At 43.0% G+C, this 24,662-nt stretch overlaps 1 protein-coding gene across 1 annotated transcript; it reads left to right on the forward strand.

Annotated features, from left to right (window-relative positions):
* Nucleotides 1–1,880: 1,880 nt before the first annotated feature.
* On the forward strand, nucleotides 1,881–24,518 carry LOC120051620 (NACHT, LRR and PYD domains-containing protein 3-like). Its single transcript, XM_038998518.1, is given in 20 exon segments — nucleotides 1,881–1,906; nucleotides 2,157–2,323; nucleotides 2,426–3,078; nucleotides 3,162–3,206; nucleotides 3,208–4,669; nucleotides 5,036–5,204; nucleotides 5,284–5,457; nucleotides 5,626–5,799; nucleotides 6,365–6,411; nucleotides 14,236–14,791; nucleotides 15,221–15,237; nucleotides 16,212–16,249; nucleotides 16,645–16,709; nucleotides 16,842–17,056; nucleotides 17,245–17,501; nucleotides 18,116–18,250; nucleotides 18,378–18,510; nucleotides 18,612–18,641; nucleotides 22,146–22,428; nucleotides 23,306–24,518. Coding segments are annotated over 20 exon segments (4,653 nt in total). The 3' UTR covers nucleotides 23,313–24,518.
* The last annotated feature ends 144 nt before the right edge of the window (nucleotides 24,519–24,662 follow it).

Genomic DNA, 24,662 nt, shown 5'->3' on the forward strand with positions numbered 1-24,662 from the left:
TTGTACAGAGAGGTGATTTGGGGGGTAAAACATCCGCAGAATTGTGAAGTTATTACAATACTGATTTCAACTTTCAAGAATAATCATTTTAGGCTTTTATGTTGATTTATATTGATTAGCCTAATTATTATGCGATGTTATAGGCTATGAGGTATAGAGTTGTTGTTATAGGCGATTGATTGCACATTATAATGTCTACTACCGTCTTTCAATGTAAAGTAGATGTCTATAATGTATTTTAGTTGTGTGTGGAGCCCATGTAGACTAGCTGTTGTTATGGAGTGAGGGGATCCAACCAGGTGGACTAGCTGTTGTTATGGAGTCAGGGGATCCAACCAGGTAGACTAGCTGTTGTTATGGAGTCAGGGGATCCAACCAGGTAGACTAGCTGTTGTTATTGAGTCAGGGGATACAACCAGGTAGACTAGCTGTTGATATGGAGTGAGGGGATCCAACCAGGTAGACTAGCTGTTGTTATGGAGTCAGGGGATCCAACCAGGGAGACTAGCTGTTGTTATGGAGTCAGGGGATCCAACCAGGTAGACTAGCTGTTGTTATGGAGTCAGGGGATCCAACCAGGTAGACTAGCTGTTGTTATGGAGTCAGGGGATCCAACCAGGTAGACTAGCTGTTGTTATGGAGTCAGGAGATCCAACCAGGTAGACTAGCTGTTGCTATGGAGTCAGGGGATCCATCCAAGTAGACTAGCTGTTGTTATGGAGTGAGGGGATCCAACCAGGTAGACAAGCTGTTGTTATGGAGTCAGGGGATCCAACCAGGTAGACTAGCTGTTGTTATGGAGTCAGGGGATCCAACCAGGTAGACTAGCTGTTGTTATGGAGTGAGGGGATCCAACCAGGTAGACTAGCTGTTGTTATGGAGTCAGGGGATTCAACCAGGTAGACTAGCTGTTTTTTATGGAGTCAGGGGATCCAACCAGGTAGACTAGCTGTTGTTATGGAGTCAGGGGATCCAACGGTAGACTAGCTGTTGTTATGGAGTCAGGGGATCCATCCAGGTAGACTAGCTGTTGTTATGGAGTCAGGGGATCCAACCAGGTAGACTAGCTGTTGTTATGGAGTCAGGGGATCCAACCAGGTAGACTAGCTGTTGTTATGGAGTCGGGGGATCCAACCAGGTAGACTAGCTGTTGTTATGGAGTCAGGGGATCCAACCAGGTAGACTAGCTATTGTTATGGAGTCAGGGGATCCAACCAGGTAGACTAGCTGTTGTTATGGAGTCACGGGATCCAACCAGGTAGACTAGCTGTTGTTATGGAGTCAGGGGATCCAACCAGGTAGACTAGCTGTTGTTATGGAGTCGGGGGATCCAACCAGGTAGACTAGCTGTTGTTATGGAGTCAGGGGATCCAACCAGGTAGACTAGCTATTGTTATGGAGTCAGGGGATCCAACCAGGTAGACTAGCTGTTGTTATGGAGTCACGGGATCCAACCAGGTAGACTAGCTGTTGTTATGGAGTCAGCTAATGGTGATCCAAGTCAAATCAAATGAATAACATATTGGACTGTGTATGTTTAATATCATATTGGACTGTGAATGTTTAAATACAATATGAAGTCTTTGTCCACAGACAGTAAAACTGTTGTCATTGTTAATGGTTCTTCAACAATGTTCAGAAATATTGACTGTTCCCCTTATTTCATATTGTAGCTGAGTGAGCTGTGACTTACATCTAAAATGAGTCTCTCTGGGGAAAGATAGGAGGGGACCACTGCCTCTAAAATGAGTCTCTCTGGGGAGAGAGAGGAGGGGACCACTGCCTCTAAAATGAGTCTCTCTGGGGAGAAAGAGGAGGGGACCACTGCCTCTAAAATGAGTCTCTCTGGGGAGAGAGAGGAGGGGACCACTGCCTCCAAAATGACTCAAGACACCAGTTCTAAGAGGTAAGAGATTAAATGTAAAATATACAGTTCTCTTAAAGATGTGAAACTAAGTGAGAAGTGTTCCCACATTACATAAAATGTAGGTCTACATCATTCATTTAAAAGCCCCAAATGGATTTACCAATTGCAGACTGTAGCTTTAAAAGAAACATCAGGACTTCTAGAAGTTCCACTATACAGTTGTTAAAATGAAGTAGATGAGGTATTGATGTGATATTGATGAGGTGATCTGTCTCCCTGTTTTGTTCAGTGTCCAGAAGCCCAGAGCAGAGTCACCTACAACCAGCCTGCTATCAATGAAGAGTGATCAGCCACTTGCTTTCAGCCAGGAACCATTACCAGATGACAATAAGGAAGTGGAGAGTTTGGACAGTGAGGATGCATTAAAGATCACAAACAACCTTCTGGACAGAAGAAGTAAGACTGTGTTTCATTCAATATTACAAAGAACGGTACAAAGGCCCTTATAAAACACACCACACAAACTTATGAGTCCCAACTCTCATTGTTTTCCTACAGGTCAAACTCTGCTGACAGTCCAACAAGACATTAAGGCTAAACTGATACACAAGTATCAACACATATCTGAAGGAATTGGACACCATGGAAACCAAAATCTGTTCAATGACATCTACACAGAGCTCTACATCACAGAGGGTGGAAGTGGAGGGCTCAATAATGAACATGAGGTTAGACAGATAGAGATGGCATCCAAGAAACAAACCACACAAGAGACATCAATCAAATGCAACGACATCTTCAAGCCTTTACCTGGACAAGACAAACCTATCAGAACTGTGCTGACAAAAGGAATCGCTGGTATTGGAAAAACAGTCTCTGTGCAGAAGGTCATCCTTGACTGGGCAGAGGGAAAAGCAAATCAGGACGTTCATTTCATGTTTCCTCTTCCTTTCCGTGATCTGAACCTGAAAAAGGACCAATACAGTCTGATGCAACTTCTTTCCCACTACTTCTCAGAGCTGAAAGAGATTGACAGCATTGAAGATGGTGAAACCAAAACTGTTTTCATTTTTGATGGTCTGGATGAGTGTCGACTTCCTCTAGACTTCAAAAACAATGAGAAGTGCTGTGATGTCACGAAGCCAACCTCAGTGGACGTGCTGCTGACAAACCTCATCAAGAGGAATTTGCTTCCCTCTGCTCTCCTCTGGGTAACCTCAAGGCCTGCAGCAGCCAATCAGATCCCTCCTGAGTGTGTTGACCAGGTGACAGAGGTACGAGGGTTCAATGATCCACAGAAGGAGGAGTATTTCAGGAAGAAAATCACAGATCAGATTCTGGCCAATGATATCATCAAACACATGAAGACATCAAGGAGCCTCCACATCATGTGCCACATGCCAGTCTTCTGTTGGATATCAGCCACTGTCCTTGAGATGATACTGAAAGAGGCATGGAAGGATGAAGTCCCCAAAACTCTGACCCAGATGTACTCACAATTCATACTCATCCAAATCATCGTGAAGAACAGGAAGTACAACAAAGCCACAGAGACAAACCCAAAGGAACTGTCTCAGTCAGACAAAGAGATTATCCTGAAACTGGCAAAGCTGGCTTTCCAACAGCTGCAGAAGGGCAACCTGATCTTCTATGAGGAGGACCTGAGAGAGTGTGGCCTTGATGTCACAGAGGCATCAGAGTACTCAGCATTGTGTACAGAGATCTTTAAAGAAGAATCTGGGCTGTACCAAGAGAAGGTCTACAGCTTTGTGCATCTGAGCATTCAGGAGTTTCTAGCAGCAGTGCATGCTTTAGAATCATGTCTGGACAAGAAGGAAAATGTTTTCTCCCCCAAAGCAGTCACTAGTGATGATGATGATGAAGATAAGGAGTCAATCATAAAAGCAGTCACTAGTGATGATGAAGAGGAGTCAATCATAAAAGCAGTCACTAGTGATGATGAAGAGGAGTCAATCATAAAAGCAGTCACTAGTTATGATGAAGAGGAGTCAATCATAAAAGCAGTCACTTGTGATGATGAAGAGGAGTCAATCATAAAAGCAGTCACTAGTGATGATGAAGAGGAGTCAATCATAAAAGCAGTCACTAGTTATGATGAAGAGAAGGAGTTAATCATAAAAGCAGTCACTAGTGATGATGAAGAGGAGTCAATCATAAAAGCAGTCACTAGTTATGATGAAGAGAAGGAGTCAATCATAAAAGCAGTCACTAGTTATGATGATGATGATTACTGTGATTATGGTGATGATGATTACAATCATGATGAAGACGAGAAGGATGATGAAGAGGAGTCAATCCAGTTGTCTGACTTACACAGGAGAGCAGTGGACCAGGCCTTGAAGAGTGAGAATGGACACCTGGACCTGTTCCTCCGCTTCCTTCTGGGTCTCTCACTGGAGTCCAATCAGAATCTGTTACGAGGCCTTCTGACACAGACAGGAAGTACAACACAGACCAATGAGGAAACAGTTGAGAGAACAGTTGAGTACCTTTCAGATAAGATCGTGGAGGAATCCTCACCAGAAAGGATCATCAACTTGTTCCACTGTCTGAATGAACTTGGTGCCAACTCTCTAGTTGAAGACATGCAGACCTCCCTGCATTCAGGAACTCTTTCAGAAATAAAACTAAAACCTGACCAATGTTCAGCCCTGGCCTACCTGTTACTGATGTCAGAGGAGGTGCTGGAGGAGTTTGACCTGAAGACATACACCACATCAGAGGAAGGTTATCAGAGGTTGCTGCCGGTAGTGAAAACCTGCAAGAGAGCAAGAGAGCACTGTAAGTTCTGTTATTGAGTTGATGTTTACAGTATCATTATAATGAAGGGTTTGTATATCTAACAGATTATCTCCTCTCTCTAGACTGGATGGCTATCTTCAGGATCCACTGTCTTTATAGTGTTTATATATTTGTAGTAATTATGTGTTATTATGTTTTTAACATTATTTGAACATCTTGGTAAATATGCAGAAACATACATAGATGTGATAAATATATGAAACTAAGGTAAAATATCTTGAGTGAGTTAGTATGTTTTTAACATAGTCTAATCATGTCCTTTTGTTATTGTCTTAATGCATCTTATTATTATTAAAGCTTTGCATATTTAACAGTGTATCGACATATCTCCTCTCTCCAGACTAGCTGGCTGTGAACTCACATATGAATCCTGTGAGACTCTGGCCTCAGCTCTGCAGACACCAAACTCCCCCCTGAGAGAACTGGACCTCAGCTACAATGACCTGGGAGACAGAGGAGTGGAGTTGCTCTGTGTTGGACTAACCAGTCCACTCTGCAACATACAGACACTAGTGTGAGTTAATAATCTTCGGTATGAGTTATTACGTGGATGTTTTAAACATGTGTTAATCATGTGCTCTTCTGCCCTCTAGTCTAGGTCAGTGTGGTCTGACAGAGGGTGGCTGTTCAGATCTGGCCTCAGTCCTGAGTTCACCCAACTCACAACTGAAACAACTGGAGCTGAGAGACAATGACCTGCAGGACTCAGGAGTTACACTGCTGTCTGCTGGACTGGAGGATCCAGACTGTAAACTACACACACTGGGGTAAGTACAGCTGTTTCAGTCAGGTCGGTACTGAGCTTAGTAAAACAAATACTCTATAAATCTGATGTTTCATCACAATATTTGTGTCATGGACAAATGGATGGGTGTCCTACAAGATGATTGACACCAGTACATCAACCTAGACAGCTGTTGTGTGTCTCTCTGTAGGCTGTCTGGCTGTCTGGTCACAGAGGAGGGCTGTGCTGCTCTGTCTTCAGCTCTGAGGTCAAACCCCTCCCACCTGAAAGAGCTGGACCTGAGCTACAATCACCCAGGAGACTCTGCAGGGGGACTGCTTTCAGCTGCTCTGGTGGATCCCACATATAAACTGATGAAGCTGAAGTAAGTCAGAATAGATGTCCTAATAGTGTGAGCAGCGGTTGTGTCATATGTAGTGTAGTAGGGTCAGTAACATGAGGACATGATGGTAGAATTAAGGGGAAGTTTACTCAGCAGGATGAGCACTCCAACACAGCATACATCATCACCACATGAATACTCTTCTTCTGCATCTCTGATATCCTGTTGGAATTGTTCTCCGTTCTGTATGCAGTAGGTAGGATAGAATACCTGTATGTCTCTAGTAATGAATTGTACTCTGTTATGTATGCAGTAGGTATGATAGAATACCTGTATGTCTCTAGTAATGAATTGTACTCTGTTCTGTATGCAGTAGGTAGGATAGAATACCTGTATGTCTCTAGTAATGAATTGTACTCTGTTCTGTATGCAGTAGGTAGGATAGAATACCTGTATGTCTCCAGTAATGAATTGTACTCTGTTCTGTATGCAGTAGGTAGGATAGAATACCTGTATGTCTCTAGTAATGTATTGTACTCCGTTCTGTATGCAGTAGGTAGGATGTTTTATTAGGTCTTTGTCAGTCAATAACCTGTTTCTCCTACAGTGTGGATCATGGTAGAGAGTGCTGGCTGAAATCAGGGCTGAGGAAATGTAAGTCTCATCAATCCTAATTAACTGCATATTCAGAACTATAGTAACATAGTAACTAATCAATACTTGTTCTGTAACTACAAAACAATCTAGAAGAGAAAGAAACGCACACCTATTTAGGCGAGGTGCTGGCTAGCGGAGTAGAAAACTTGAAAATAAAAGAGAGCCGCACACTCTAGGAGCTCAGATGCAAAAATATTTAATTTTTAATTTAAAAATATTTTTAATTTACCAACGTTTACCAACGTTTACCAACGTTTTTAATTTAATTAAATATTTTTGCATCTGAGCTCCTAGAGTGTGCGGCTCTCTTTTATCTGTAACTACAAAACAACATTTTATATGAAGATGTGGTTTCATTAAAAACTTCTTGTCAATAGGGGGGCGCTATTTTCACTTTGGAAAAAATCGTGCCCAAATTAACCTTTTCTCAATAGGGGGTGCTGTTTACACTTTGTAAAAATTTCGTTCCCAAATTAAACTGCCTCGTACTCAATTCTTGCTCGTACAATATGCATATTATTATTACTATTGGATAGAAAACACTCTCTAGTTTCTAAAACCGTTTGAATTATATCTGTGAGTTAAACAGAACTCGAGTTGGAGCAATTTTCCTGTGAGGAAGTGAGAAGTCTGAAATCATGCAGGCTGTTCTGAGGTCGGTTTATTAATTTGCCTGTCTTCTATTGGTTGAGATGCACTGCATACGCCTTCCACTGGATGTCAGCAAATAGTGAGAATTGGAATGGAGTTGCTAGGCAGATCTGAGGCCTTATAAATAGGCTCGGAACGTGAGGTCCCCTCTTTCCTTCGTTCGCCATGACGCAAAGCAGACCTCAGGATGGCGTTCTAGAATGCTCCCGTTATAGCCCTTAGATATATCCGGCTCTGATTTTATTCGATATAGGTGTTAGAAACATCATAACGTAGTTATTTTAAACCGAGTTATTTCAGTTTATGTGAGTATATTGCGATTTTCGAAATTTTCTTTGTGCTGCGCAATAGTGAGTTGGGCACGTCTTCGCCACATGGCTAATGTTTACAGCTAATTCCAAAGTTGAAGGCGACAATCTACAACCGAGCAACGATTCTTTTGGACAAAGGACAACTTGCCCAAGATTCTGATGGAAGCTCATCAAAAAGTAAGAACTATTTATGATGTTAATTCGTTGTTCTGTTGAAAAATGTAAAACTCCTATTCCGCCATTAATTTCGGCACGGTCTCGCTGTAACGCACGCTGTATGTCTAGTAACGTTAATTTAAAAAAATCTAACACAGCGGTTGCATTAAGAACTAATGTATCTTTCATTTGCTGTCCAACCTGTATTTTTTAGTCAAGTTTATGATTAGTTACTGATTAGATTAGGTGCCTCTCCCAAGATTTCTTCTGACATATTGTTGGCAGCTTGGCTACTCTTCTCATTGTATAACCACGATTTGTGCCGCTAAATATGCACATTTTCGAACAAACTCTATATGTATTGTGTAATATGATGTTATAGGACTGTCATCTGAAGAAGTTTGAGAAGGTTAGTGAAAAAATTAATATATTTTGCTGGTTTATTCGTTATCGCTATTGTTGGCTTGAATCAATGCTGTTGTGTGGTTCGCTATTGTAGTAAGCTAATATAATGCTATATTGTGTTTTCGCTGTAAAACACTTAAAAAATCTGAAATATTTGTCACGTTCCTGACCTGTTTTCTGTTATTTTTTATGTGTTAGTCGGTCAGGACGTGAGTTTGGGTGGGCAGTCTATGTTATGTGTTTCTATGTTGGTTTTGGGTGACCTGATATGGTTCTCAATTAGAGGCAGGTGGTTTACGTTTCCTCTGATTGAGAGCCATATTAAGGTAGGTGGTTTCACATTGTTGGTTGTGGGTGGTTGTCTCCTGTGTCTGTGTTTGTATGCACCACACGGGACTGTTTCGTGTTTTCGTTCGTTTGATGTAGTTTGTACCTGTTCGTGCGTTCTTCGTGTTTTCGTAAGTTCTCAAGTCTAGGTCTGTCTACGTCGTTTATTGTTTTTGTAATTCTCTAGTGTTCTTCGTGTTTTCGGTTTGTTTAAATAAATATTATGTCATATCACAATGCTGCGCTTTGGTCCAATCCCTACTCCTCCTCTTCAGACGAAGAGGAGGAGGAAATCCGTTACAGAATCACCCACCAACCTAGGACCAAGCGGCGGGGGAGAGCTCAACAGCGAAACCAGGACTCGTGGACTTGGGAGCAAATATTGGACGGAGAAGGACCCTGGGCTCAACCAGGAGAATATCGCCGCCCCAAAGCTGAGTTGGAGGCAGCGAAAGCAGAGAGGCGGCGATATGAGGAGCTAGCGCGGAAGCAGGCAAAGGTCCCGGGCTACACTACGTGGGAGGAGATCGACAGGTGGTCGATCGACCCAGGGCGAGTGCCGGAGCCCGCCTGGGATTCTCTGGCGCAGTGCGAGGAGGGATACCGGCGAATGGAGGCAGCACGACGACGCGGTAGGAAGCCTGTGAGTAAACCCCAAAAATTTCTTGGGGGGGGGCTTAAAGGGAGAGTGGCGAAGTCAGGTAGGAAACCTGCGCCTACTCCCTGTACTTACCGTGGAGAGCGAGAGTACGGGCAGACACCGTGTTACGCAGTAGAGCGCACGGTGTCTCCTGTACGTGTGCATAGCCCGGTGCGGGTTATTCCACCTCCCCGCACTGGCAGGGCTAGATTGAGTATTGAGCCGGATGTCATGAAGCCGGCCCTACATATCTGGCCACCAGTGCGTCTCCTCGGGCCGGCTTACATGGCACCAGCCTTACACATGGTGTCCCCGGTTCGCCTACATAGCCCGGTGCGGGTTATTCCACCTCCCCGCACTGGTCGGGCGACGGGGAGCATTCAGCCAGGTAAGGTTGGGCAGGCTCAATGCTCAAGGGAGCCAGTACGCCTGTACGGTCCGGTATTTCCGGCGCCACCTCCCCGCTCCAGGCCAGTACCACCAGTGCCTACACCACGCACCAGGCTTCCAGTGCGTCTCCAGAGCCCTGTTTCTCCTCCACGCACTAGCCCTGTGGTGCGTGTCTTCAGCCCAGTGCCTCCAGTTCCGGCACCACGCATCAAGCCTCCTGTGCGTCTCCAGAGCCCTGTACGCACTGTTCCTTCTCCCCGTACTCGCCCTGATGTGCGTGCCCTCAGCCCGGTACCACCAGTGCCGGTACCACGCACCAGGCCTATAGTACGCCTTGAGAGTCCAGTGTGCCCTGTTGTTGCTCCCCGCACTAGCCTGAAGGTGCGTGTCCTTAGCCCGGTGCCTCCAGTTCCGGCACCACGCACCAGGCCTACAGTGCGCCTCATCCGGCCAGAGCCATCCGTCTGCCCAGTGCCATCTGAGCCATCCGTCTCCCCAGCGCCATCTGAGTCATCCGTCTGCCCAGTGCCATCTGAGTCATCCGTCTGCCCAGTGCCATCTGAGTCATCCGTCTGCCCAGTGCCATCTGAGTCATCCGTCTGCCCAGTGCCATCTGAGCCATCCGTCTCCCCAGCGCCATCTGAGCCATCCGTCTCCCCAGCGCCATCTGAGCCATCCGTCTGCCCAGTGCCATCTGAGCCATCCGTCTGCCCAGTGCCGTCTGAGCCATCCATCTGTCCCGAGCCATTAGAGCCGCCCGTCTGTCTCGAGCCGTCAGAGCCGTTCGTCAGTCAGGAGCCGCTAGAGCCATTCGTCAGTCAGGATCTGCCAGAGCCGCCAATCAGACAGGATCTGCCAGAGCCGCCAACCAGACAGGATCTGCCAGAGCCGCCAACCAGACAGGATCTGCCAGAGCCGCCAACCAGACAGGATCTGCCAGAGCCGCCAACCAGACAGGATCTGCCAGAGCCGCCAATCAGACAGGATCTGCCAGAGCCGCCAGTGAGCCAGGATCTGCCAGAGCCGCCAGTGAGCCATGAGCAGCCAGAGTCGCCAGTGATCCATGAGCGTCCAGAGCCGTCAGCCAGCCATGAGCGTCCAGAGCCGTCAGCCAGCCATGAGCGTCCTGAGCCGTCAGCCAGCCATGAGCGTCCTGAGCCGTCAGCCAGCCATGAGCGTCCTGAGCCGTCAGCCAGCCATGAGCGTCCAGAGCCGTCAGCCAGCCATGAGCGTCCAGAGCCGTCAGCCAGCCATGAGCAGCCCCTCAGCCCGGAGCTGCCATTAATCCAGAACTGCCCCTCAGTCCAGAGCTGTCTCTCTGTCCGGAGCTGCCCTTCAGTCCGGAGCTGCCCCTCTATCCTGAGCTATCTCTCTATCCTGAGCTACCTCTCTATCCTGACCTACCTCTCTGTCCTGAGCTACCTTATCCCGGTGCTGCCCCTTGTCCCGGTGCTGCTCCTTATTTCGATGTTACCCTTTAAATTAAGTGGGTGTAATGGGAGGGTGGTCATTCGGAGGGGGAGACGTAAGCTGGGATTGACTATGGTGGGGTGGGGACCTCGCCCAGAGCCTGAGCCACCACCGTGGTCAGATGCCCACCCAGACCCTCCCCTAGACTTTTGGTGGTGCGTTCGGAGTACGCACCTTGAGGGGGGGGGTTATGTCACGTTCCTGACCTGTTTTCTGTTATTTTTATGTGTTAGTCGGTCAGGACGTGAGTTTGGGTGGGCAGCCAATGTTATGTGTTTCTATGTTGGTTTTGGGTGACCTGATATGGTTCTCAATTAGAGGCAGGTGGTTTACGTTTCCTCTGATTGAGAGCCATATTAAGGTAGGTGGTTTCACATTGTTGGTTGTGGGTGGTTGTCTCCTGTGTCTGTGTTTGTATGCACCACACGGGACTGTTTCGTGTTTTCGTTCGTTTGATGTAGTTTGTACCTGTTCGTGCGTTCTTCGTGTTTTCGTAAGTTCTCAAGTCTAGGTCTGTCTACGTCGTTTATTGTTTTTGTAATTCTCTAGTGTTCTTCGTGTTTTCGGTTTGTTTAAATAAATATTATGTCATATCACAATGCTGCGCTTTGGTCCAATCCCTACTCCTCCTCTTCAGACGAAGAGGAGGAGGAAATCCGTTACAATATTGGCTGGATTCACAAGATCTTTGTCTTTCATTTGCTGTACGCTGTGTATTTTTCATAAATGTTTTATGATGAGTATTTAGGTAATTCACGTTGGTCTCTGTAGTTATTCTAGTTGCTTTGGTGAGAGTTGTGATGGTGGCTGCAATGGTAAACTATGATTTATACCTGAAATATGCACATTTTTCGAACAAAACATATGCTATACAATAAATATGTTATCAGACTGTCATCTGATGAAGTTGTTTCTTGGTTAGTGGCTATATATATCTTTATTTGGTCGAATTTGTGATAGCTACCTATGCAGTAAAAAAATGGTGGAGAAAAAAAAGTTGGGTCTTTTGCTATCGTGGTTAGCTAATAGAAATACATATTGTGTCTTCCCTGTAAAACATTTTAAAAATCAGAAATGATGGCTGGATTCACAAGATGTGTATCTTTCATCTGGTGTCTTGCACTTGTGATTTCATGATATTTAGATGCTAGTATTTACTTGTGGCGCTATGCTAGGCTATGCTAGTCAGCTTTTTTACTGATGAGGGTGCTCCCGGATCCGGGATGAGTACCAAGTAAAAGTTAATTAGTTACGCTATTACTCAGTTGATCGTGTAATCCCTAATTACAGGAATCTTTGATAAAAACTATAAGTCTTCAATTTAATGATAGCAAAGACACGACACCGCAAAGGTAGCGATCGCAAAAAAACAGCAAAAGATATAAAATTATTCACTAACCAAACAAACTTCATCAGATGACAGTCCTATAACATCATGTTACACAATACATATATGTTTTGTTCGAAAATGTGCATATTTAGTGGTCCAAATCGTGGTTTTACAATGTGAATACGTAGTCAAAATGCACAAAATTGTCCGGAGATATTTTGGACAGTCACCTAATCTAATCAAATAACTCATCATAAACTTTACAAAAAAATACATGTTGTACAGCAAATGAAAGATACACTAGTTCTTAATGCAACCGCTGTGTTAGATTTTTAAAAATAACTTTAGTACGACATACAGCTTACGTTATAGCGAGACAGCGCCTGCAATGAGGGCGGAAAATAGAACTAAACATTTTCCACAGAAATACGAAATAACATCATAAATGGTTCCTACTTTTGCTGAGCTTCCATCAGAATCTTGTACAAGGAGTCCTTTGTCCAGAATAATTGTTGTTTGGTTGTAGAATGTCCTCTTCTCCTGTCGAATTAGCAACCATAGCTAGCCATGTGGCGCAAACGTGCCCAACTTCACATGACGAAAAGAAAATTCCAAAAATCGCAATAAACGTTCAATAAACTGATATAACTCGGTTGAAAAAAACTACATTATGATGTTTTTATCACATCTATCAAATAAAATCAGAGCCGGAGATATCTAACGTGTATACCGAAAGCTTTTCAGAAGGCAATCTGGCGTTCCTTCTTGCGCCTTCGAAGACAATGAAATTTCTAGACACGTCATTCCAAAAGCTCTTGTTCGGCCTCAGATCAAGCTAGACACCCCATTCCACCTCTCACTGCCTGTTGACATCTAGTGGAAGGCATATGAAGTACATGTATATCCATAGATTTCAGGCTAATTAATAGGAAGGCCCTGGAACAGAGCCTCGATTTCAGATTTTCCACTTCCTGTCAGGAAGTTTGCTGCAAAATGAGTTCTGTTTTACTCACAGATATAATTCAAACGGTTTTAGAAACTTGAGTGTTTTCTATCCAATAGTAATAATAATATGCATATTGTACGAGCAAGAATAGAGTACGAGGCAGTTTAATTTGGGAAAATAGCGTGAAAATAGCGCCCCCCTACTGACAAAATGTTAAGAACCAGTGTATCTTTCATTTGCCATACAACAAGTATTTTTATGTAAAGTTTATGATGAGTTCTTTGGTCAGATTAGGTGAGTGTCCAAAATAGCTCCTGACATTCTGGGGAAATGTTGCTACATTTTCACAATGTATAACCACGGTTTGCAGCTCTAAATATGCACATTTTCGAACAAAACATAAGTGTATTGTATAACCTGATTTTATAAGACTGTCATCTGATGAAGTTGTTCAAGGTTAGTGATTCATTTTATATCTTTTGCTGGTTTTTACGAATGCTAGCTATGCGGTGAATAAATGCGGTTGTGTGTTTGGCTATTGTGGTAAGCTAATATAATGCTATATTGTGTTTTCGCTGTAAAACACTTAAAAAATCGGAAATATTGGCTGGATTCACAAGATGTTTATCTTTCATTTGCTGTACACCATGTATTTTTCATAAATGTTTTATGATGAGTATTTAGGTATTTCACGTTGCTCTCTGTAATTATTCTGGCTGCTTTGGTGATATTTTTGATGGTAGCTGCAATGTAAAACTATGATTTATACCTCAAACATGCATATTTTTGAACAAAACATACATTTATTGTATAACATGTTATAAGACTGTCATCTGATGAAATTGTTTCTTGGTTAGTGACTAATTATATCTCTATTTGGTCGGTTTTGTGATAGCTACCTATGCGGTAGAAACATGGTGAAAATATGCGGTTGAGTCTTTGGCTATTGTGGTTAGCTAATAGAAATACATATTGTTTTTTCGCTGTAAAACATTTTAAAAATCGGAAATGATGGCTGGATTCACAAGATGTTTATCTTTCATTTGCTGTATTGGACTTGTGATTTCATGAAAATTATATTATATGATATCCCTGTCCCGTTAGGCTAGGCTATGCTAGTCAGCTTTTTTGATGAGGATGCTCCCGGATCCGGGATGGGTATTACTGAAAGGTTAAACTCTCATTTTGTTTACAGATGCCTGTCATCTCACCCTGGACCCAAATACAGCACACCCAAACCTGAGACTATCTAAGGTGAACAGGAAGTTGAAACGGGTGGAAGAGAAGCAGCATTATGAAGACCATCCAGACAGATTTAATTGTCTTTCCCAAGTTCTATGCAGAGAAGGCTTATCTGGATGTCGTTATTACTGGGAGGTGGAGAGGCATGGCAGCAAGGCTGACATTGGTGTGGTGTACAAAGGAATGAAGAGGAAGGGATTGGGGTTTGACAGTAGGATTGGAAACAATAGGAAGTCCTGGTGTTTATTCTGCTCTCATAGAGGTTATGACTTTATCCATGCTGGAGTCAGCAGATCCATCTCTGATCCTGTTTCTGACAGAGTTGGAGTGTATCTGGACTGGTCAGCTGGTACTTTGTCCTTCTATGGTGTGTCCTCCTCTGGTACACTTACACACCTTTACACAGAACACACCACATTCACTGAACCCCTCTATCCTGGGTTTGGGGTTAGGTTTGGGGATTACTCCACACTAACCCTGTGTCAGATAGATGTCCAACACATTCATAGGTGAGTTATACCAATGTTTTATCATTTGTTTTCCTCTGCAATCATTCCTACAATTAGATTAGTAGTAGTGGTGTGTTTTAATGTGTTCTGTTGGACCTACAGACAGTTAGATTAGTAGTAGTAGTGGTGTGTTTTAATGTGTTCTGTTGGACCTACAGACAGTTAGATTAGTAGTAGTGGTGTGTTTTAATGTGTTCTGTTGGACCTACAGACAGTTAGACTGTGCCTAGTTTAATGTCACCATCAGTATTGACTTTATGGAAGGTGACATAGTGGGTTATGTCACATTTAGGTAATGCACCCTACATAGTCTGTCAACCTTTAAACACCCTTTGTATTGCCTATGAAGACTGTATGTATGTTATTTCAAGCCTTAATAAGTTGTATTTAGTTTAATCACAGTCTATCCCACTGTTTTACCAACACCAGAGACCATGGTGGAGAGTGTTGGATCAAGCCTGGACCTGAGGACACCAGAGACCATGGTGGAGAGAGTTGTATCAAGCCTGGACCTGAGGACACCAGAGACCATGGTGGAGAGAGTTGGATCAAGCCTGGACCTGAGAACACCAGAGACCATGGTGGAGAGTGTTGGATCAAGCCTGGACCTGAGGACACCAGAGACCATAGTGGAGAGAGTTGGATCAAGCCTGGACCTGAGGACACCAGAGACCATGGTGGAGAGAGTTGTATCAAGTCTGGACCTGAGGACACCAGAGACCATGGTGGAGAGTGTTGTATCAAGCCTGGACCTGAGGACACCATAGACCATGGTGGAGAGTGTTGGAACAAGCCTGGACCTGAGAAATGTGAGTGTTATTTGATTTAATTGTTTTTAAATCAAAATTGTTTTAAAGCGTTCATTATAGTTGATTCCCAGGCAAGGAACACAATCACGATCTATTTGGTCAAAACAAACTTAATAAAGGGTGAGTCAGCGATATGACGTAGATGCACAAAGTAAACAGCATAGTGGGTCAATTTCTACAACAACTAAGAGTGTTGGAGCACGAGGCTAAACTTCTCCGCTGTAAGAGAGTGAAGAGAACCCTTGCACATGGGCAGATACTGTGTGTGACTGTGTGAGAGAGAGAAGTCAGGCATCTTGCTCATCACAATATCTGTGGTGCTGCTCGTACATCATCATTTAGCTGACTCTACCTTTAAGCTCTCATCCTAGGATCTACCAGAAATCAGACCCCAACATCTACAAAACACCAGAACGATGTTGTTTCCTGCTTCCACAAACATTAATTAATATAACACTAATGTCAGATTATGGTATGCTAATGAGTGTACATTCTGATACTGTTGCTCACTTATATTCATTTTTATTACAAGTCTATTTAATAATTAATAATTATTAATTCATTATTCCATGAGATTGTCCATTTTAAATAACAACTACTTTTGACTTTAGGGATTCCTCAGAGCTGTAAGAACTGTGACCATGTTGAGGTAAGTCATAATGTCAATTCTTACTTTTACATACCTGCAGGAGTAAGGCACAGTCTCAAAGCCAGGTGTGTACTGACCAACCATTCATACTGGGATATAGACAGTCCTGTGTTCTGCTTTAGTAATATAAACACAGTCTCAAAGCCAGGTGTGTACTGACCAACCATTCATACTGGGATATAGACAGTCCTGTGTTCTGCTTGGAGGCATGCAGGATTTTAGCTGTTAGATTAGCATTAGATTAGTTACTTTGGTTAATGGGCCAGTTTCCTTGACACAGATTAAGTCTAGTCCTGGACTTTAAAGAACTTTCTATTGAAACTTCCATTGAGCATGCTTTTAGAGTCCAGGAAACAGGCCCCATATGTGTTACTGACATGCTTGTCCTTGTTCAGGACTCCACACACTGGCTTCAGATTGAACCCTTGACTTCCACTGTCCAGGGAGTGACAATGTTCAGGTAAAATAACTACTTTTAACATTTCATTCCACGTGCTAGTGTATTTCCCCATTACCTTTGGGAATAGTCTTCTAATCCAACCTCTCCATTTGACCATTGACCCTCTCTACCATATCTTGTTGTTGCCCTCAGGCACAGGACACCCAAAGGGAGTTATGAGTGCACAGTGTCTGGCCTCCGCTGGCTGTGTGAGAGAGATGTCATTCTGAAATATCACTTCAGGAACTGGGAACCCTACAGTCAACTTCTGAAATACATGCAGTACACACAAGGTGGTCCATTGCTGGACATCACTATGGAGTTAGGTGAACTGGAGGAAGTTCATCTGCCACACTGTGTCTGTTTAGGTAAAACCATATAGAAATAGTATTCAGAAAGACATTTCCATGTAACTGAGTTTCACTTCCTGAAATAATGAATGAACTATTCTGGGAGTTTGAGTTTACTGTGATCTGGTACTGCATATTCTTTGTGTTTTAGTTGGATGAATAATACAATATTTGTCTTTCTGTCTACTTTTTATTGTGTTGTTCAGGGACCAACCCTTCCCTGAGGAATGAGATGAAGATTCTTCATGTAGAGGAACATGGAGTGTCTTTAGAGGAAGTGCATGAGGTCACCAGATTCCATGCTAAGATTCTCCATCCCAAGTTCTCAGCTATCTCTCTGATACTGAGATTACTGTCTTGGAACAGAGATGTCCACTGTGACGTCGTCCTCTATTTGGCAGTAAAAAGGTCAACAGTAATTTCAAGGCTGTACCTGCTCCTCAGAAACTCCAGTCAGAAAGAGGTGAGGCACTATCATTATGTTGAAACTTACTAAAGGAAAGCTGATAGTTTGTTGAAAATCTCTAGATTACAAAGACAACATGCAGCTCAGTGAGAAATCTATTTCTGTCTCATTCATTTGAAGAGCCAGTAGATGGCACTATTCCCTCTGGTCTAAGGAGAACCCAATGTCCCAGGGCAGTGAAGGGGACATTTCCCTGTGTAGGGTGCTGTCTTTCAGATGGGACGTTAAACGGGTGTCCTCTCCATTGTCACTGAAGATCCCATGGCACTTATCGTGAGAGTAGGGATGTTAAACCTGGTGTCCTGGCTAAATTCCCAATCTGGCCTTCATACCATCATGGCTACCTAATCATCCCCAGCTTCCAATTGGCTCATTTTCCCCCTCTCCTCTCCCCTGTAACTCTTCCCCAGGTCGTTGCTGTAAAAGAGAATCTCTTCTCAGTCAACTTACCTGGTACACCTTTAACATAATCTCCTGGTAAAATAGAGATAGTAAACAGTAGTGTACACATTTGTTGTTGTTGACAAAAATGGATTGCTCAGTGAGCTGCATGTTGTGTGAATTACGAGACTACATTGTTCTGACTGACTACTACATTGCTCATTTTGTAGGCTGTTCAGGAACGGGAGAAAAATCAGGTGTCCCAAGGATATTCAGAATTTCTCCTGCCAAGTCCAAACAGGTCCTTAAAGCTGAACAGTTGGTTTGCGTTCAAGAATCCCCACTCCACTTCCATCAATCCAGAGGTGCAGTTTTATCAGGCTGAGGACATGAATCTGTCATATTGTATATGAATAACTGTAATATCATTCTATTTCACTATTTCTCTCTCTGTCTGATGTCTCAATCGTTGCACCATATGGCCTCCTACAGAAGATTCAGCTGTTACCTGCAGACACCACACCAAGCTGTTGTCAGATGATTATGGGAAACACAGGGGTTGACATTGAGATGGAGTTAATCGGGGATGATGAGAGGACAGTATGGAAATCAGTGGTATCAAAAGGTAAGAAATACTATACATGAACAGTATGTCAATCATAAATGTCCTTTTCTAACAGATGCTATTAAAATGTTTTATGATATTTTCTCTTGTTTGTTTTTCAGACGTATACAGCAACGATTCTCATCCAATATGTAAGTTTGTTTGTTGAGGTTTATAAAACGGGTTACAGAGCTAACATCTCTTCATGTTGTGATGAAGGACACTGATGAAGGTCTTCATGAGTCGTGTTCAGTGGGGTGATGAAGGTCTTCATGAGTCATGTTCAGTGGGGTGATGAAGGTCTTCATGAGTCATGTTCAGTGGGGTGATGAAGGTCTTCATGAGTCATGTTCAGTGGGGTGATGAAGGTCTTCATGAGTCGTGTTCAGTGGGGTGATGAAGATTTTCATGAGTCATGTTCAGTGGGGTGATGAAAGTTTTCATGAGTCATGTTCAGTGGGGTGATGAAGGTTTTCATGAGTCATGTTCAGTGGGGAGATGAAGGTCTTCATGAGTCATGTTCAGTGGGGTGATGAAGGTCTTCATGAGTCATGTTCAGTGGGGTGATGAAGGTCTTCATGAGTCATGTTCAGTGGGGTGTTGAAGGGATTCATGAGTCATGTTCAGTGGGGTGATGAAGGTCTTCATGAGTCATGTTCAGTGGGGAGATGAAGGTCTTCATGAGTCGTGTTCAGTGGGGTGATGAAGGTCTTCATGAGTCGTGTTCAGTGGGGTGATGAAGGTCTTCATGAGTCATGTTCAGTGGGGTGATGAAGGTCTTCATGAGTCGTGTTCAGTGGGGTGATGAAGGTCTTCATGAGTCATATTCAGTGGGGTGATGAAGGTCTTCATGAGTCGCGTTCAGTGGGGTGATGAAGGTCTTCATGAGTCGTGTTCAGTGGGGTGATGAAGGTCTTCATGAGTCATGTTCAGTGGGGTGATGAAGGTCTTCATGAGTCATGTTCAGTGGGGTGTTGAAGGGATTCATGAGTCATGTTCAGTGGGGTGATGAAGGTCTTCATGAGTCATGTTCAGTGGGGAGATGAAGGTCTTCATGAGTCGTGTTCAGTGGGGTGATGAAGGTCTTCATGAGTCGTGTTCAGTGGGGTGATGAAGGTCTTCATGAGTCATGTTCAGTGGGGTGATGAAGGTCTTCATGAGTCGTGTTCAGTGGGGTGATGAAGGTCTTCATGAGTCATATTCAGTGGGGTGATGAAGGTCTTCATGAGTCGCGTTCAGTGGGGTGATGAAGGTCTTCATGAGTCGTGTTCAGTGGGGTGATGAAGGTCTTCATGAGTCATGTTCAGTGGGGTGATGAAGGTCTTCATGAGTCGTGTTCAGTGGGGTGATGAAGGTCTTCATGAGTCGTGTTCAGTGGGGTGATGAAGGTCTTCATGAGTCGTGTTCAGTGGAGTGATGAAGGTCTTCATGAGTCGTGTTCAGTGGGGTGATGAAGGTCTTCATGAGTCGTGTTCAGTGGAGTGTAATGATACAGACCATTCAGACAGAAATACAGAGCCTTTCAAAACTATCTGCATCACATGTTATTGTTTTACAATGTGGGATTAAAAGGGATTTCATTGTCATTTCTTGTCAACAATCTACACAAAATACTCTGTAATGTCAAATTATATTATTGTATTATTATATTATATTTAGAATGATAGAAAGTAAATACCTAAAATAGTCGTTCCATAAGTATTCAGCCCCCCGAGTCAATACATGTTAGAAACCCCTTGGCAGCGATTACAGCTGGTAGTCTTCTTTAGTAAGTCTCTAAGAGTCGTTACAGCTGGGAGTCTTCTTGGGTAAGTCTCTAAGAGTCTTTACAGCTGGTAGTCTTCTTGGGTAAGTCTCTAAGAGCTTTACAGCTGGTAGTCTTCTTGGGTAAGTCTCTAAAAGCTTTACAGCTGGTAGTCTTCTTGGGTAAGTCTCTAAGAGCTTTACAGCTGGTAGTCTTCTTGGGTAAGTCTCTAAGAGTCTTTACAGCTGGGAGTCTTCTTGGGTAAGTCTCTAAGAGCTTTACAGCTGGTAGTCTTCTTGGGTAAGTCTCTAAGAGTCTTTACAGCTGGGAGTCTTCTTGGGTAAGTCTCTAAGAGTCTTTACAGCTGGGAGTCTTCTTGGGTAAGTCTCTAAGAGTCTTTACAGCTGGGAGTCTTCTTGGGTAAGTCTCTAAGAGTCATTACAGCTGGGAGTCTTCTTGGGTAAGTCTCTAAGAGCTTTACACACCTGGATTGTACAATATTAGCCCACTGTTATTTTCATAATTCTTCAAGCTCTGTCAAGATGTTGGAGATCATGACTAGACAACCATTTAAGTCTTGCCATAGATTTACAAGCAGATTTAAGTCAGAACTGTAACTTGGCCACTCAGGAACATTCAATGTCTTCTTGGTGAGCAACTCCAGTGTAGATTTGGCCTTGTGTTGTAGGTTATTGTCCTGCTGAAAGGTGAATTCCTCTCCCAGTGTCTGGTGTAAAGCAGACTGAAGCAGGTTTTCCTCTAGGATTTTGTCTGTTCTTAGTTCCATTCCATTTATTTTCATCCTGAAAAACTCTCCAGTATTTGCTGATGACAAGCATACCCATACCATGATGCAGCCACCACCATGCTTGAAAGTAAGGAGGCAGTTACTCAGTGATGTGTTGTGTTGGATTTGCACCAAACAAAAGGCTTTACATTTAGGCCAAAAAGTGCATTCCTTTGCCGTGTTTTTTTCTTCAGTATTACTTTAATGCCTTGTTGCATACAAGCTGCATGTTTTAGAATATTTTTATTCTGTATATTTGTATTCTTCTTTTCACTCTCTCGTTTAAGTCGTTATTATGGAGTCACTACAATGTTGTAGATCCATCCTCAATTTTCTCCCATCACAGACATTGAACTCTGTAACTGTTTTAAATTTCACCAATGTCCTGATGGTAACATCCCTGACAGTTTCATTCCTGTCTTGCAGCTCAGTTCAGAAGGACGACTGTATCTTTGATGTGTCTGGGTGGTTTAATAAGTAATCCACAGAATAATTATTAACTTGACCATGCTTAAAGAGATATGAAATGTCATATTTTATTATTGTTACCCATCTACCAACCACTGCCCTTCTTTATGAGGCTTTCAAAAAGATCCCTGGTCTTTGTGTAAAGTTGAATCTGTGCTTGAAATGCAATATTTGACTGAGGGACCTTACAGATGTTGTATGTATGGGGGACAGGTCCACTTTGACATTACAGAGTATTTTCAGAAGATTGTTGACAAAACATTACAATGAAATCTATTTTAATCCCAGCATGTAACACAATAGAGAAATCCAAGGGGTATGAACACTTTTGCAAGGCTCTGTATGTTATGTAGAATAGACAATCGTGTCAGCCAGGGTAGGCGTCAATTCCAAATAAGTCAGTCAATTCAGGAAGTAAACTGAAATTCCAATTCAATAACCGGAAAAGGGCATCTACTTTCAATGACTTCACAATGAACAGAATAGTAATTTTATTTATTTTTTATTGACTGACTTGAATATGAATTGACTACAACCCTGGAGTCAGCTCTATACAAGAAATTACTATCAGAGAAATTATAACTGGAGAGACTGTTAGATGTAGAAACAGCTGCTGTTCACCCTAAAGACATATTCATCTAATTCACCTCCCTTCAGCATTAACACTCCCTGGGATTCCTGCTGAGGAGTTTCTGAAGAAACACAGGGCTAAACTCATTCAGGGAGTCAAAAACCCAAAGCCAATAGCAGATGTTCTGCGGTCAAAGGACATGATTGGTGATGAAGAGTACTCCAGAATAACAGCTGAAACAACTGAACAGGAGCGAATGAGAGAACTACTGAATGCAGTCCTCCCTAAAGGACCAGAAGTGATGGGAGCTTGTCTCAAAGCTCTCAGTGAACATGAACGCCATCTTGTTAAGTACTTGAGTAAATCTAGGTAAGACCCTTTTCTTTTCTCCCTCCCTTGAATATGTGGAATGATTAAATATAGGTCAAATGAAAACATAGCTACCCAGATCAAAGAGAAAGTATTTTTCAGAATGGAAGCATGTTTTTGTGTTGCTGCCTGTAATAAATGTATCTTATTATAGTTCTATCATAGGACCATCATCACATCATTATCTCAGGTGTATCATAGGACCATCATCACATCCTTATCTCAGGTATATCATAGGACCATCATCACATCATTATCTCAGGTGTATCATAGGACCATCATTACATCATTATCTCAGGTGTATCATGGGACCATCATCACATCATTATCTCAGGTGTATCATAGGACCATCATCACATCCTTATCTCAGGTGTATCATAGGACCATCATCACATCCTTATCTCAGGTGTATCATAGGACCATCATCACATCCTTATCTCAGGTGTATCACAGGACCATCATCACATCCTTATCTCAGGTGTATCATAGGACCATCATCACATCATTATCTCAGGTGTATCATAGGACCATCATCACATCATTATCTCAGGTGTATCATAGGACCATCATCACATCATTATCTCAGGTGTATCACAGGACCATCATCACATCATTATCTCAGGTGTATCATGGGAACATCATCACATCATTATCTCAGGTGTATCATAGGACCATCATCACATCATTATCTCAGGTGTATCACAGGACCATCATCACATCATTATCTCAGGTGTATCATGGGAACATCATCACATCATTATCTCAGGTGTATCATAGGACCATCATCACATCCTTATCTCAGGTGTATCTCACTCCTCATTCTTCTCCATACTTTCTGATCTCTCTCTTCCCTTCTCCTCCATCCTCTGTCTTGTAGCACCTAATCTGAAGATGCTGAGGCCTGTCTCCTATTCTGTGGACAAAGACACTTCTCCAACTAATCTGAAGACGCTGAGGCCTGTCTCCTAGTCTGTGGACAAGGACACTTCTTCACCTAATCTGAAGATGCTGAGGCCTGTCTCCTAGTCTGTGGACAAAGACCCTTCAATGATTTATTCATGTGCTGTTTTATAAACCAATTTGTGTGTTCATCAAGTGGCGGACTGTACAAATCCTCACTATCAGTAGCTGTAATTTGGATTACAGATGGGGAAGCTGATAGTCAGGCACATTCACCATAAATACATTAAAAAAAGAACTGTCATTGTAGTGACAAAAATATTAGCTCACAAAAGATACATAAGATAAAATATGCATGAAATTCTCAGCTAGTCAGGCTAGTCAAAGATACACACCACCACGTTGACATCTTGACCAAAGACCTTCCTTAGATTCTTTATGGGATTACAACTCACTCTGTCTGAAGGAAGTGAGGAAATTGACTCACTAAAGGGGATAGCTGAGAGGGCAGAGAAGGCACGTGACATCATCGCCATGGTGTTGAGAAAAGGAACTGAGTCAAGTACCAGGATGATCAACCTTCTTGTGGAGCTGGACCCCTGTCTTTGTTCACAGCTTCAGATCAACAGTTGTAGTCAACCCCTGGGTGTGGGGAGACCAGGCAGAATAGACAGGCAGGATGGTTCAACATGTTCTTGCTGTCTGTTGCTTTAATTCAGGGTACAGAAAATGTCAATCAAACATGACCACTATAATAACAATAAACTTACTGAAGGACCAACCACACAGCGTTTCTCCTTCTGCAGCCTCTTGGAAGTGTGGATCTTCTAGCAGGAGGGTCAGTCAGTCCTACACTAGGTACCTAGCTGGACCCCTATCTAGCAGGAGGGTCAGTTAGTCCTCCACTAGGTACCTAGCTGGACCCCTATCTAGCAGGAGGGTCAGTTAGTCCTACACTAGGTACCTAGCTGGACCCCTATCTAGCAGGAGGGTCAGTCAGTCCAAAACACTAGGTACCAATGACTTGAGAGTGGCTGAAGGACAATCAGCCCCCATCTATACACAATGTTTTACTAAATGTTTTTTAATGTATTTTTTAATGTTTATCTACCTGCCCAGGGACTACAGTTGAAAACTAGCTCGCTGGCTAAATCTGGCACATTTACAAAAATGTTGATTGATGTGCACAATCCCTGTCAAATACATGTAGTACATTTAAATTAAAAGGAATGTATTTTGATTGAGTGTATGTGTCTGTCTTTGTATATACTGTGTGTGTGAGTTGGTCTCTGATTTCTGTGATTAGTTCAATTTAACGTCATATACTATACATT

The sequence above is a fragment of the Salvelinus namaycush genome, chromosome 8 (genome assembly GCF_016432855.1).
Source record: "Salvelinus namaycush isolate Seneca chromosome 8, SaNama_1.0, whole genome shotgun sequence".
In the NCBI taxonomy this organism is placed as follows: Eukaryota; Metazoa; Chordata; class Actinopteri; order Salmoniformes; family Salmonidae; genus Salvelinus; species Salvelinus namaycush.